The sequence below is a fragment of the Corylus avellana genome, chromosome 2 (genome assembly GCF_965113065.1).
Source record: "Corylus avellana chromosome 2, dhCorAvel1.hap1.2, whole genome shotgun sequence".
NCBI classification, from domain to species: Eukaryota; Viridiplantae; Streptophyta; class Magnoliopsida; order Fagales; family Betulaceae; genus Corylus; species Corylus avellana.
Window position 1 is genome coordinate 13,390,584 of NC_142491.1, and position 13,035 is coordinate 13,403,618.

At 35.1% G+C, this 13,035-nt stretch overlaps 2 protein-coding genes across 3 annotated transcripts; one reads left to right on the forward strand and one right to left on the reverse strand.

Moving 5' to 3' along the window:
• Positions 1–1,123: 1,123 nt before the first annotated feature.
• On the forward strand, positions 1,124–5,047 carry LOC132161742 (trihelix transcription factor PTL). Of its 2 annotated transcripts, XM_059571927.2 has the most exons (3): positions 1,124–1,577; positions 2,729–3,919; positions 4,628–5,047. In XM_059571927.2, exons 1-2 carry the CDS (start codon positions 1,216–1,218, stop codon positions 3,885–3,887), a joined length of 1,521 nt encoding a protein of 506 aa, XP_059427910.2. In that variant the 5' UTR covers positions 1,124–1,215; the 3' UTR covers positions 3,888–3,919; positions 4,628–5,047. The 2 variants fall into 2 exon arrangements, with proteins under 2 accessions (XP_059427910.2, XP_059427917.2); XM_059571934.2 differs by lacking the exon at positions 4,628–5,047 and having other exon boundaries at positions 2,729–4,035.
• Positions 5,048–9,601: 4,554 nt separating this feature from the next.
• Positions 9,602–12,737, reverse strand: LOC132188165 (cytochrome P450 77A3). The gene is made up of 2 exons (XM_059602572.2): positions 11,720–12,737; positions 9,602–10,549 (listed from the first exon to the last, which is right to left on the reverse strand). The coding sequence occupies exons 1-2, from the start codon at positions 12,611–12,613 to the stop codon at positions 9,887–9,889; spliced, it is 1,557 nt and encodes a 518-aa protein (XP_059458555.2). The 5' UTR covers positions 12,614–12,737; the 3' UTR covers positions 9,602–9,886.
• Positions 12,738–13,035: the final 298 nt, after the last annotated feature.

A 13,035-nucleotide genomic window follows, 5' to 3' on the forward strand; every position in this document is an offset into this window, starting at 1 on the left:
TCATTTTTGGAGGGCAAAATGGTTTAAAAAATAGAAAATTTTATCCTCCTAAAATGATTAATGGGCTCCTCGGGGATAGAACTATTTCATTAATGACTATGTTTGGCAAATGAATAGATTTAGGAAGTGGGTCGATATTATATCAGATTTGATTAATCTGAGAGAAAAAATACTATTATTTTGTATAAAAGTAGTGAAAAATTTTATTTTGTAATGATTTTTTTATTTAAATAGTAATAAAAAGTTATTGATGTGATGTAAAAAGTAAGAATGTTGAGATTGATTTTGAGAAATTTTTTTTGAAATTTTAGATCCGGTCCGGCTTACTCCTTTGCCAAACACAGCCATTGTTATCTTATTATATTGATGTGACATTATCAATCCATCATTAATATTTATTTTTAAAGAAGTAAATCTTATGTATACTCTCCCACATTCATTGTCTAAATTACTAATTACTTTGAATCTCAGTTCTTTACTCGCCTTATAAAAGAGTGAGAACATGTTTGTGATTACGTTAAGAAATAGAGCTTTTAAAGCTAAAAAAAGGCTTTAAGAAAAATCTTCATTTTTAGAGCCTAATTGAAATTCCGCTAAAGAGCTTGAAAAGTATGTACTTTTAGTATCTTAAAAACAGTGTCAAACAAAAACTTGGTTCGTTTGCTAAAAAACTCTTAAAAAAAAAAAAAAAATACATATTGTTACCTTTCGCTCTAAAAAAGTTCAAAACACACATTAAATAAAAGCTTAAAAATGAAACTTTGCTAAAAAGCTTTTTCTAGCTTTAAAACATCTATTTCTCAACGCAATCTCAAATAAACTTTTAACTGGTTTTTTTCAAAAATATATTTTGACCATTTTTCAAGCTTATTATCAATTCAGACCAATTTTTTGTTCGACAAAAATTTTAGATATTAAATTTTTTTTTTTTTTTTTGTAACAGATATTAAAATTACTTTACAATTTAAAATGACTACAAAAGAGAGTGAGAGCTAGAGTGTATGTGTTAGCGTGTGAGTAGGTGTGAGTGTATGTTTTTTCGCCTTTTTGCCCCCAACACAGCGAAAGAAGAGTTTATGTATGTGTACGTGTAAGTGATGAAAGAGTGATGAATGATGCGGTAGACTCGGATCCTGTCTCCCAAGAAAAAGCTCATATTTGTGCAGAGAGAGGATTTGACCTCTCTCTCTCTCTCTCTGTCTGTGATAGAAAGAGATGAGTGATCAGTACGGCCTGCCGGATTTCCGGCAGTTCATGGCCGGAAGAACTCAATATTTCCCTGCCGCCATCACACAACCGACAGAGCCACCATTCTTTCTCCATTGCGAGCCCCCCACCACCGCTATGGTCGTTGCTGCTGATCAGGTCGGCGGGCAGCTACTCGGGTTCGGTCATGATTCCTCCACTGACGCCGCCGGTGCTTCACAGATGGATAGTGGGTGGATGGCGTCATATGACGGCGGAAACACTCGGTGGCCAAGGCAAGAAACTCTCACACTTCTTGAGATCAGATCTCGCCTTGATTCCAAGTTCAAGGAGACTAATCAGAAAGGACCCTTGTGGGATGAAGTCTCTAGGTATATATATATATATAATATATATATGTCTTGTTTTTGTTTTGGTTTTTCTTTGTTTTTTTGTTTTTTTTTTGTCTTTTTTTTTTTTTTTTTTAAGGTTTTGTGTCATTTTTCTGAAACTGGGTGATGTTTGATGAAGAAAAGAAACCCTATTTGCTTTTCCTGATATCTTTCTGTTCTTATACTATTCCTGCGAAAAAAGTGAAAAGCTTTGGATGTTTCGATTTCCATAGATTGGTGCCTGAAAATGACAACCCATTTGAGTTAACTGAGAGACTCAGGTGTTCTCTTTCTCTCATCTTAAGTGTGATGATATGAATAGTCCAAATCTCTCTCTCTCTCTCTCTCCCTCTCTCTCACCCATTTTTCCCTTTATTTTATAGTTTAAGAACCTCCTGGCAGAATTAGGGCAACAAAATCTAGTTAATCTAAGAGAATAATAGTTTATTATTATAAATATTTAGAGGAATGTTTGAATTATTTTAATCCAATTCTTTATTAAAATAATGCTCAACGAGGTACAAAAGAAGAACCTAACTATCCACATGCAACAAACATTAATACAGCAAACAAAAACTCAAAAAAATAGAAAAAAAAAAACAAGTAAATCATTAGAAAAATTCAATCTAGACAACTAGCATCTCACTGTTACGAAAGGAGACCTCAAAGGTGAAAGTTGAGCGAGAATGCAGCCGGCGGAAGAAATCGAGAATACTCACAAGAGAAAGCTTAAGCTATTACTAACCTTGCTAGGAATATTATAGTTATTCTTAAAGGAGTTCTTTAATAATATTACATGGCCATCTTGTTTTAAATTTCATGGAGGCATTTTTTTTTTTTTTTGGAAGTATTATTACATGGACAGAAATTTCCTAAACTAGTCTGAAAAAAATATCGTCCAACTCATTTAAAATAGTGATAAGTGTTTATAAACATTTAAAACACACATTAAATTCTTAAGGTCGTTAATTGCAGTTTACTAACTTAGACTAATATTTTAAATGTTTATAGACATTTGGTAGTATTTTAAATAAGTTTGAGAATATTTTGTTTAGACTAAGTTGAAAGAAATTTCTGTCCTTATTATATATTACAGTGAGATGTTAAATTTCCCCCTGGCCTATTCGCTGGGGTATTTTGTTTTGATTCAGGATAATGGTTGAGGAACATGGATACCAGAGGAGTGGGAAGAAATGTAAAGAAAAATTTGAGAACTTGTACAAATACTATAAGAAAACTAAGGAAGGTAAAGCTGGAAGACAAGGGGGGAAGCACTATAGGTTCTTTAGGCAACTAGAAGCAATCTATGGGGAAGCAAGCAATAATCATGCCTCAGCTTCAGAACTCCATCTTGCAAGAAACAACTTTCCTTATCATCATCATCATCATCAGATTCCAAATAATATGATTAACCAAGAGAATCAAGAGGTTGTTCAAAACCCAAGCCTTAGTTTCACTAACTCATCTGAATTTGAGACATCTTCCTCGGAAAACAATGATGATGATCTTTCTGCCATTGCCTTCATGATGAATCAAGGGAAGCTGGAGAAAGGGAAAGATGGGAGGAAGAGGTGGAAAGCTAAGGTTGAGGACTTTGTAGACTCACAAATGAGGAAGATAATTGACACACAAGAGGCTTGGATGGAAAGGATGTTGAGGAGTTTTGAAAGTAGAGAGCAGGAGAGAGTGTGTAAAGAGGAAGAATGGAGGAAGCAAGAGGCAGCCAGGTTTGATCAGGAAGTGCATGAGATGTGGGCTAAAGAGAGAGCATGGGTTGAAGCTCGAGATGCTGCATTAATGGGAGCTTTAAAGAAATTTGTAGGGAAAGAGCCAATATTGACTGATCATGAAAATGACACCAAATTTCTTTATGGAACTGTTGATCACAATATTAACAGATGGAGTGAATCTGAGATTTCAAGCTTAATACATCTAAGGAATAACTTGGAGCTTCGATTTCAAGAAGGTGGGTATTTGGAGGAAGGTCTTTGGGAGGAGATAGCTGCAAAAATGGCTTCTTTGGGGCATGATCGAAGTGCCATAGACTATAAAGAAAAATGGGAAAATATCAGCATCTATTACAACAAGAAGGAAAAGGAGGATTTGGATTTGAGAAGCAATGGTTTTTGTCAGCACCTTAACTCCTATATTTGCCAGGGGATTCCCAAACAAAGGCCTGAGATATCGAGCATGGGACTTCAGCTGACGGTTGAGGGCCTTCCACCTTCAAGTTCCATTAATGTAGGAGAAAGCATGTGGGAGAAATATGGTGTGTCGAAGCTCAACAAGGGAAAGAACCAGCAAGTTTAATTAGCTCAAGCAAGAAACAACTTGTTCAGAAGGTATGATTTATGGCATTCTGTGGTTTGGGAGATAGATAGCTAGGGTGTGTTTTTGTGTGTAAAAGTTTTGTGACTCGGAATTGTTAAATTATTAATTAAATGATTAAATTTACTCTTTTTTATAAGCTGAAGTTTTTAGGATAAGCGGTGGTTTAACATGGTATATGAAAGCATAGGTTCTGAGTTCAAATCATAATTTCATACTTTATCTTCAATTTCAATTAAATATTTAATGTATTGGGTCTCATTTATTACGGGAAAGTGTTAAAGTATAGATTAAATGATTAAATATACTATTTAATAGGGATGTACATGCATATGTTGGTCACTCAAAGTTTAAGAGGAAGCTTTGAGATCTTTATGCCAAATATACGAAATATGTTTCTTCACTCAAAGCTAATATGCTAGCAACAGAACTTTGAAGGAATTTGATTTGAACTAGAGAGGAGCCGGTTTTTTCAAACACAAGGGTAAAATTGTCCTAAAAAAATGAAATGACAATTTTATCCTTAGTTTTAAAAGAACCGGCTCTTCTTCAGTTCTAGTTAAGGTCTTGGTTTTTTCCCCTTTATTTTCCGTCCATGTTTCTCTGATTTTTGGGTGAGAATATATAGGATTATCATCTCCTACAGAACTAATATATATATATATACCAACATGCAGCAACAATATCAATTTTCTTATCATCTAAATAATTTGTGGGTGCAGGTAGATCTCCATGTTAAAGTTTTTTAACCCCATCATAAACCTTAAAGCACTTCAAATGAACATCAATATACCATTTCATCTTCTGAATCTGCTGTCAACACCCATCGAATGCATGGTAGGTGCTTTCACATTCTGATGGATTAGGAGAATAATTGTACATCTTTCATGTGAAACTCAGCAAGGGAAAGAAGCCCAAGTTTTGCCAAAAGGAATAATTAACCTGATCGAATTGTTCTCTTCTGTATGTATATATGTAACTTGATCAGAGGTCTAAACTTATAGAGCAAGTAATGTATCCCATCTTGGGGTTGAGGGGGTATGTTTTTCTGTAAGAGAAAGCACTGAGTAGGGAACTTTATGTCGAACGTATTGCTCAAAATAGGGCTTGGGGGTTACATGAACCCAAGATTTCTAACCCTACGTTTGGTACACGAGAAAAAAAAAAACTTTATGGCCATACTAATAGGCGACCACACCCGCCCCTGTGTCTGCCCCGAGAGTCCTTAGAGAATTATGATGGACAATTTCCGGTTAGTTATATTGGAGAGCTATTTTTATCTTCTTAAAAAATGAAAAGACAAAAATACCTCTCAAATATAACTAACTGAATATTCTTTAGTACTTCAAATGAACGGGAAAGATTCATATTCCGTCATCGGGGTGGTATGACTACCCTCAACTGTCTTTGGGTAGTTCACCACCTCCTTGGGGATGGTCCGCCACTCATGGTTATGTGTTTTTTTAATTTAATTTATTTTTTGGTTGAGTAAAAAAAATAAAAATAAAGTGGTGAAGGGAGGAGCATGCATGGACTTTGGTTTTGATTTGGAGACCACCTTAGTTTTTAATATGAGACTTTACTATGACATGAAAACCTCAACAAAGACATGTACACCACCCTAGTTTTTTCAATGATCAAAATCTATTAATCTTTGTTTATTTAATTCGTTTCATGTTTTGGTCTTGCAATTCTAAATTAATTTTCTATGTTATTATGAGCCTATATATATATATAGGCCCATATAATGACGTCATAATTAACCTAAAAAGCAAAGAGATATAACTTAAAAAATTAGTACCAGTGAGATATGAAACTTGTTCATGAAAATGACGGCTTTCATGAGAGGTGAGCATGCATGGGGTCTGCCCAAGCTTTTGACCCAAACCCTTGGGGGTTCGATTGCCTACAATCTGCAAGCACTAGAATTCACCACTCTTTTATAAAGCACAAGAATTCAACTGTAGTTGGTTTTTGGACACCGGAGCTACCAACCTGGGGATAAAAAAATACTGGATCTAAGTGGACAATGGTACCCGCCTCGCCATAAAAAATACGGGCATCTCTATAAACTCTCACGGGCTAATTTTATTTTCCATTATGTTTTACATGTAGCAAACATTACGAAATTTTACTTTTTGCTCAAAAATTTACTTATCGGAATATGTATCCCCACACCCAGCAACAATATGAGTATGTGGAGTACTGCGAACATCGCCACACTGTCGGAATGAGCCGCACACTCCTAGCTCATTCCTTCGCTCCCTTTACTTATTGGGTTGAGGCTTTCTAGACGGCCCGCTACCTCATAAACTGACTACCAACACCTTGCTACCATACCCAATAAAGTACAACTTTTGTGAGTTTTTTTTTTTGATGCTTGTTGGGCCATCTCTGATCTTACAAAAAATCACAAATTAGAGTTTCGCTTTGACATCTGCATCTTCATAGGTTATTGTCCCCCGCATCATGGCTACAAGCCTACAAGTGCTTCCACCTTCCAATTGAACCTAATTACATTTTTTGAAATGTCGCATTTGATGAGTCTTTTGTTTCTCTCTGCTTCCCTTTCTCATGTCATTCCTAAGGTTCTTCTCTCGGTTCACACACTACTCTTCATCCACTCATCATTGAAAACCATACATCCTACACCGTACAACCCCCCTCTCTCTTCTGTAAATTACTATATGATTATCATACAATTAGGATGAAGTGATAATGAAAATTAACTCTTATATTTTTTATTTATTTATTATAAGTGCTAATTAAATAGTTGATTTTTTGTACCACATCATCAAGTATGACAACAATCGTATAACAATCTACTAAATAAAAATATTATATATTTATTATCTTTTGTTGGGTCGAGCACAGGGACGGAACCATAAATTTTTATCGACAGGGGCCAAAGCATGTATTAGGAATATATTTAAATAGGGGACCAAATAATTGATGAGAAATATATTAGGATTAAAGACTAAATTAATATTGAAATTAGTATTCATTCAATGTTAAGAAAATATAAAAAATAATAATAATAATTATTATTATTTTTTAATATAATTCAATTTTCAATTTTAATCCTTGAAAGCTTATAAGAGATAAACATCACATACACTCACGCAACACAAATGTAAAGCGTATTAAAATTTAAATTTTTGGATTGTTTTTATGGTCCAAGACCAAACTTTTGACTGCCTTTTTAATGGGCCCGGGGCCGAACTAAAAACTGTTAGCCCAAATTTACATCTTAAAGCATATTTAATATAAAAAATTCAAAACTTGGGGTGGGCCCGTCCGCATGTAGTTCCGTCTCTGGTCGGGCACCTGTCACAAGTTTTGAACCCAATAGGAAGGTTTTAGGCCAATTGTATTGCTAAAACTTTTCTCAAACTTACCCTGAAATGAAAACATTGAAAAGGCCTTGTCGAAGCTTAACCCAGCTTGGTTATAAGGCCATCATCAAAAGCCCGACAGAGCCCATGATATTGAACATGTTATGGGCCGAGTCTACGCTAATCCAAAATCCTTCAACTCCGTGGGCGAATCATGAAGGCCATTCGTTAAAAACACTAGGCCATCAACTCTTTTTACAGTAATCCCTCAAAAGTAAAAATTTGTAAGAGCTCAGAATTTAAGAAATCTTTCTTCTGACAAAATTTCAATCTTACCCTTACTTAATTATTGTTAAGATTTTATCATTTGAGTTAATTAAATATATTAATTTTAAAAAAATTTAAAAATTAACTTCACCAACCTAGTATTTGATAAATCATATATAATTTATTCCACTCGTCCCTCTTTTTTTTTTTTTTTTTTTTTTTAGAAAACAATATCCATGTAAGATCAGAAAAAGGCCAAGAGAAACCGTAGTATTTCTCATTAGATACACAAACTTTAACTAATCCTTATCCTAAAATAGATATTTTCGATTTCAAATGAAATAGAAAGGATTGGGATGAAGTGGACAACCCACCCCCATGGGGTATTATAGTCCATGGCCAAGCATATATACATCCAATAGATACCTAAATAGCAACATAATTAATCACATTGATTAATTGTAACCAAGTTTGGTTGCTCATAAAAAATCCCGAGTGTCCACATGGGTGGTCCAGCCGGAGCAGCCATTGACAGCTAATTAAAGATCACCAAAATCTTGTGAATTAGCACCTCCTTTTTCATTTACTGATAATGACTAAACATTTTGTGAGAGAAGGTTGAGAAGGAGGTGTCTGTCTCACCATTAATTCTAATGTCCACATTTTCAATTAATCTTCAACCACTACCTTCTTTTTTCCCCTTTATTGCAATTTGCATGAGAAATTAACTTTTCTTTACCAATAAACAGATTTTTCAACCATTTGCTTTATTGGACTCAAAAACATTTATGATTTCTTTAGCAATATGAATTAAGGCCATTGATCACCCAGAAAACGAAAAAAAAAAAAAAAAAAAAAAAATCCGACTCCAAATGACACCTCTTCAAATGTCTAGGTGTTTCACAAAGATTATATAGAATAAGATCTAACCTAACAGTTAATATTCAACCAAATACAAATATGAAATGAACATTCAAGAACACAGATATTTGGTTTCGAAGAGGAAACCATTTAGAGAACTCTGTAAATGTAAAACCTTTCCGAGGCAGCCAAACCCAGGAAATCAATCCACTATAAGAAGAATAAGGAATACAAGAAAGATTACAAAATATTTGCAATTGACACTTTCTTACACACGACAAGTGACCCACTTGACTTCTACCACAGTATCCCTTTTCAGAACATTTGGCACAATTCTTCTATATGATTTCCTTTTACCGGAACTCTAATAGACTTTTCAACCGTAAATTTATCAGAAGAATAACTAAAATTCTAAGAGATTCAATTTAATTCTCACCACATATGATCTCTCTTAGCATAGCCTCCGACGAATTCTTCGGGGTGAAAATTTGTGCCTCTCTCTTCTATCATAATGTATAGATATTAGTACATCAAACCCTAGACCTAAATCCACTAAAAACACGTTTTTTGGCATAATAGATACGGGGTGTCCGGACAGGTTAATGGGCTGTCCGGACAGGGCCTTGTGAAGCAAAAATAGAGTTTCTAGAAAGCTTTGTTGGACAGCATAGCACCGTGTCTGGACATGGCCTGCTGTGGGGAGAAAACAGCATTATAGAAATGTTGTCCAGCCTTGATCAACAGCTCTGATTAATGGGCGTTTGTGATCCGATTGAGTTAAAATTTTGCATTCATGACATATGAATCTACATTATGAACGGTGGAGATTGGATTCTGAGCATTCTATATCAGTGTTTGAGTCCGTGAACAGTGGCCTCTGCATTTTAAAACTGAATTAAGCCAACACAAAAACTAACAATTTTAAGAGCACTTAACTTAAAATAGGAAAAAAAAAATCTAGGATTTCTATAAGCAAGTTAAAGGTTGCTTATTTGAAAAAGTGCGAATTTAAACCAAAATCACGATTTTACATAATAAATATTTGATAAAAAATAATTTTTAACATGTTTTACCAAATGGCTTTACGATTTTAAAAAAACATTTTTTAAAATCACACTTATTAAAATCGTAGTCGCAAACAGACCCTAATTAATTTTTTTTTTTTTTAATTTGCTAAATAATAAATTATCTCTTACCTCTGTAAAAGTTAAACACGTGTATTGTCAAAATATTCATATAACAAGGATACACCCCGACCCATAGCTTGGCTGTGAGTCACAAGATGGTTTTGAACCCATAAGAGCTCTTTGTTCAGTAAACTTATTACAAATAAGGTAAACACATGTACTGAATCATAATGTGACCAAATGCAAAATTATGATCTTTCAATTCTCATCACCCAATTGCTGAACAGAAAACCCATTAAAAAAAAAAAAAAAAACTATAAAATAATACCTTTGAGTATCATAATTCATAAATACATAAAATTTGTTAATTATCATTAAAAAAACTCCCAGCTTAATCTCTTGGCTTGATCATGGCTCTAAGAGGATTCTTCATCACCACAGTAAACTCCAATTTCCCAGAAAAATCCAGCTTGCTATTTGGCGGGTAAGCACTCCATTCAAACTCCTGCACCATTCTCGCAAGCATCAGATGAACATGAACAGTGGCCATCCCCAAACCAGGACATATCCTCCTCCCAACCCCAAACGGCGTCATTTTCACCCCGCTTACCCCCGTAATATCCGCGTCCTCTTTACCCGAAACGAACCGTTCCGGGTCGAACTTTTCCGGGTTCGACCACAGCTTCGGGTCCTGGCTGATGGCCGGGGAGAAAAAGTCAACGTTTACGTCTGTCGGGATGTCGTACCCTGCCAACGTTGTCGGCTCCGTCGCCGCATGTGTCAGTAAAAAGTAGGTCGGCGGGTGCTTGCGCAGCAATTCCTTCACCACCGCTTGGAGATACGGCATGTTGTCGACGTCCTTCTCGTCCACTTTCCGATTGCCGACGGCGAGTTTGATCTCTTTGTAGAGCTTTTCTTGAACTTCCGGGTTCGCAATGAGCTGCGCAATCCCCCATTCAATGGCCGTGGCTGTCGTGTCAGTCCCGCCGTTGAGGAATTCCGAGCAAAGTGTCACCAATTCTGGGTCGGTAGGTGACGATTTACGCCCCTCGACCTGAAAAAAAAATATATATTTGTTGAATAATTAAATTGAAGCTTTTATACCAACAAGCTCGTTAAAAAAATAAAAAAAATAATTAAGGGTTGATTTTAATTATCATATCGAAATAACAATTTACTAAATGATTAAATTGAAGTTTTTGAGATAAGTTGTGATTTAACATGAAATAATGTTATACAATTGATATACAACTAGAATGACGTGACAGTGAAAATAAACTTTTAGACTAACTTGGATTTGTAAAAAAAAAAAAAAAAAATCAAATGATTTTTACTGTCATATTATTATAGTTGTATGACAGTCATATAAGAGTCTATTAAATAATTAAATTGAAACTTTTGAAATAAGCAATGATTTAACGTGAAATAATGATATTACAACTCGAATGACGTGACGTAAAAATATGCATTTAACAAAGGCTTATTAAAAAAAAAAAAATCAATGGTTGATTTTTAGTGCCACATCATCCTAATTGTATAGCAAGATTATATAACAGTTTATTAAATAATATTTTTAGCATTTTTCTATAAAATCATATAAAACCAAATACTTAACCATACAATTGACGGTGCCCAACTTTTAATTAATTTATTTTAAATAAAGGCTAATAATCTAATAGCTAAATGATAAAATTGAAGATTTTAAAGTAAGTGATAATTTAACATGAAATAATGATATACAATTGTCATACAACTGGAATGATGTAACAATAAAAATAAGTTTTTAAAAAGGGCTTGTAAAAAAATAAATAAATAAATAAAATCAATGGTTGATTTTTAATGCCACGTCATTTTAATTGTATGACGACAATCATATAACAATTTACTAAATAACAGTTTTCCATAAAATCATTTAAAACTAAATACTCAAACATAGAATTGAGTCTGCCCAACTTTTAAATTATATATATATATTTTTTAAAATAAAGGCTAATATTCTAAGAGCTAATAAGCATTGTCGTGTCAGCCTAGTTGTATGAGTATTATTCCATACTTAGAACTCGTGAATTTGAATTTTGACTCCATAATTTTTTTTTTATTTTAATTAAATATTTTAGGTATTAACTTTTTTTAAAATATATATATTTATTATTATTTTTTATTTTTTAGAAAATATATTTAATAATTTGGTTACAACTCGGAAGATAAACAGATATATGGCTACCTTGAGGTCGAAGAGGGTGTCGAGGTAGGAAAAGGATGTTGCAGTTTTATCGGAACCGGGGTTTTGGATTGCCATCCTACGCTTCTCGATCAAGGAGACCATAAATTCAACTTGCTCTTTTCTCACTTCCATTACTCTCTTCCTCTGTTTCGAGAAAAACACGCTCAAGATCGGAAGAAAATCGTCGATTCTCGGGTCCAGAGTGATCAACACCGTTTTCATCACCTGATCCATTTTCTGCACCGTCTCATCATCCATTTCGAGCCCGAAACACATGGCCAAAAGTATGCAGAAAACCGCGAACCGGGCATTTTTCAACACCCAAACGGCGCCGTCGCCGTTGGCCTTCGCCTCGGCTCGGAGCCGATTAACGAGCGTCTCCATTGCGGTTTCCCTCACGTGCCGGAACTCCTTCAGCCTGCTCGAGCTGAGCATGTTCTGCACCATGTTCCGCCTCAGCGACCGCCAAACGGGTCCGTAAACGGCGGCGTTTACGCTGAACTTGTTGCTGCTGAAGATGTTTCGGGTCGGGTTTTCGCGGGGCCGGGTGGCAAAAATCTGACCCTTTTCGATTAAGGCCTCGTGGACCAGTTTGGCGTCGGTCAAAATAATCAACGTTCGGGTTCCCATTCTTAAGGTGAAAATTGGGCCGTACTTTTCCCGGAGATCGTCTACATACTCGTAGAAAGGTTTTCCCGACCGAGCAACTTGGAAGAGATTTCCGACGATTGGCCACCCGGGTGGCCCGGGAGGAAGGTTGACCCGCTTCGACTTGGGTTTTTGTGTGAGGAACAAAATTAAGCAGGAAAGAATGAAGGCCAGTGCTGGGAGAAGGAGCTGGTAGGAAGAAGAAGAAGAAGAAAGGGAAGCGAAAGAGAAAGATAGAGAAGCCATTGAGAGAAAGAAGGCAGAGAGAAAAAGTGGGGGAGGAGGAAATGAAATAAAGATGTAAGCTTGGATTATGGTATTAAAATGAGAGGAGCATGAAATTTCAGTTGGGTTCAATAAAAGCTGTTCATGGTGGGTGCAATTTGTAAATGAAGAGATTTTTAGTAAAATTAGCTAAATATTTGTTAAGCGAGAGCACTCACATTCGGGTCAACAAAAATTATTTTGACTTATTTTATAGCAAAAATTTCTCATATAAGTTTTAGGTTCAGTTCAATTAAATGACTAAAAATTTGTTGAGTTGAAAGCACTCACGTTGTTGGGCTTTACGAAAGCTATTTTGACTAGCTTTGTAGTAAAAAATTTTCAAAGGACTTCACATTCGGCTCAATAAAATGATTATTTAACTAAAATGTAACTAAATATTT

Bases quoted from the DNA above. Each gene is read 5' to 3' on its own strand.
- LOC132188165 (XM_059602572.2), bottom strand. From the start codon at position 12,613: ATGGCTTCTCTATCTTTCTCTTTCGCTTCCCTTTCTTCTTCTTCTTCT. The intron at 10,550-11,719 runs GTAGCCATATAT...TTTTTTTTTCAG, and splicing joins ACACCCTCTTCGACCTCAAG to GTCGAGGGGCGTAAATCGTC.
- LOC132161742 (XM_059571927.2), top strand. From the start codon at position 1,216: ATGAGTGATCAGTACGGCCTGCCGGATTTCCGGCAGTTCATGGCCGGA. The intron at 1,578-2,728 runs GTATATATATAT...GTTTTGATTCAG, and splicing joins TTGTGGGATGAAGTCTCTAG to GATAATGGTTGAGGAACATG.